Below are 1652 nucleotides of genomic sequence, written 5' to 3'. Positions count from 1 at the left end.
ACTTTGGGTGGTTGGTGGTATGCATGCGGAGGTGGTCGTTGACGATCAACTCACGACACCACCACCCACACGCTACATAAACAAACAACATCCGTCCTGTGCACTTTGGGTGGTTGGTGGTATGCATGCGGACGTGGTCGTTGACGATCAACTCACGACACCACCACCCACACGCTACATAAACAAACAACATCCGTCCCGTGCACTTTGGGTGGTTGGTGGTATGCATGCGGACGTGGTCGTTGACACAAAAGCGAGACTTTTTCCAACTAGTGCCGTTGTGAATGCAATGTGAAGATAAACGAATCATATCGTATGGCTCTGTTGTATACTACAGTCAGTGATTATGTAGCTAAGTAAATGCTTACCTCGTTGATTGTACTGCAAAGCCAAATCGGGGGTTGCCAAACCAGACATTGTCTCGTACAGCTCCCTACAAGATGTACGTAGCAAATGTGCGCAAACATTTTCTCATCAATGCGTTGTTTATCTATTGAGAGAGAAAAAAAGCTTCACACGGGAGTAAAGCTCTAAAACTGGAGTGATAGGGACCACGAGTAAATGAAGAGGCTGGCTACGACGAGCGACTGTAGTAGGTCTATAGCAAGCTAAAGGTAGCAACACTAAGCAGCCTCGGAAATAAATAAATCACACGGTGGCCCAGTTGAATGCCGGAGTCAAAGAAGCCACAGTACAGTATCCTACCTCGGGCAAATCAACGGTAAAGTGGAAGCCCGCCAGCGTCGACCGTATCTGCGGGAAGCTCTGACCAAACGGTAGATCATATTTGCACGATAACTCGTCAAAGAGAAGATTCCAGTCCCACGAATTCTGTTAAGATATGTGGAGCTGTCTCACTTGAGTAGACTATAGTAGAAAGTATCGCGAATAGAGTTTGAGCCAATCAAAAAGCATACTACAATTCCTTACCCCGCCGCAACTGACGCCAGGCCAAACCGAGTAGACAACAGTGAAAAGTTAATCCAGCTAGAAGTTTGAACTTCACTCGAAAACGAACGGCATATCTGACGAAAGGCCTCTTCGTACAACAACCAATTAGAATGCCCCAGGCGGACCAGCCCAGTAACCACCCAGGTTAAAACGTCTAACAATGCGGATGACAAAACACCACTAATCAAAGAAAACTATACCACACAAGCATGACAAACCCACAGTCAAAAACTATGAACGGACAGGCCAACATGTGGAGAGGGACTCACCGAGACCCGCGTGCCCATAGGTATCTTGACTACTATCTTATCTGGGTAAGTGGCTATTGTATTCATTGTCGACGTATAGTCTCTATGGTATCTATGATAGAAGGCACTTGAATCTTCCAACTCCTCGTCACAGTTGCTGTCGCTATCACTGCTACTACTGCTGCTGCTGCCGTCCATTTCCTGATATGGGTTCATATACGTGCGTGTATGCAAGCATGATCACAGCTGAGTATGAAGACAGAGAAGCAAAACACATATAACCGCTCGACACCAATAAAATGTTAGCATGACGAGTAGAATACAAAAAAGCAAGTAATATGAAGGAGAACCGAGGACTTGGTATATACAGAGCTGAATTGTTAGCGATTAACAAAAACGCTTGGTTCTACTAATGTTTAGTTTTGATCCTAAGCTCTGACAAAACACACACAC

General features: G+C 45.5%; 1 protein-coding gene across 1 annotated transcript; it reads right to left on the bottom strand.

The window, feature by feature from the left end:
* Positions 1–1220: 1220 nt before the first annotated feature.
* Positions 1221–1398, bottom strand: SARC_15624 (hypothetical protein; the record flags this gene model as incomplete). Its single annotated transcript, XM_014290260.1, has 1 exon — positions 1221–1398. A coding segment is annotated over one exon (178 nt), but the record flags the coding sequence as incomplete, so codon positions are not given.
* Positions 1399–1652: the final 254 nt, after the last annotated feature.

This window comes from Sphaeroforma arctica, assembly GCF_001186125.1.
Source record: "Sphaeroforma arctica JP610 unplaced genomic scaffold supercont1.6447, whole genome shotgun sequence".
NCBI lineage: Eukaryota > Ichthyosporea > Ichthyophonida > Sphaeroforma > Sphaeroforma arctica.
The sequence above is the reverse complement of the archived record's forward strand: the minus strand, read 5'-3'. Positions and strand labels throughout refer to the sequence as shown.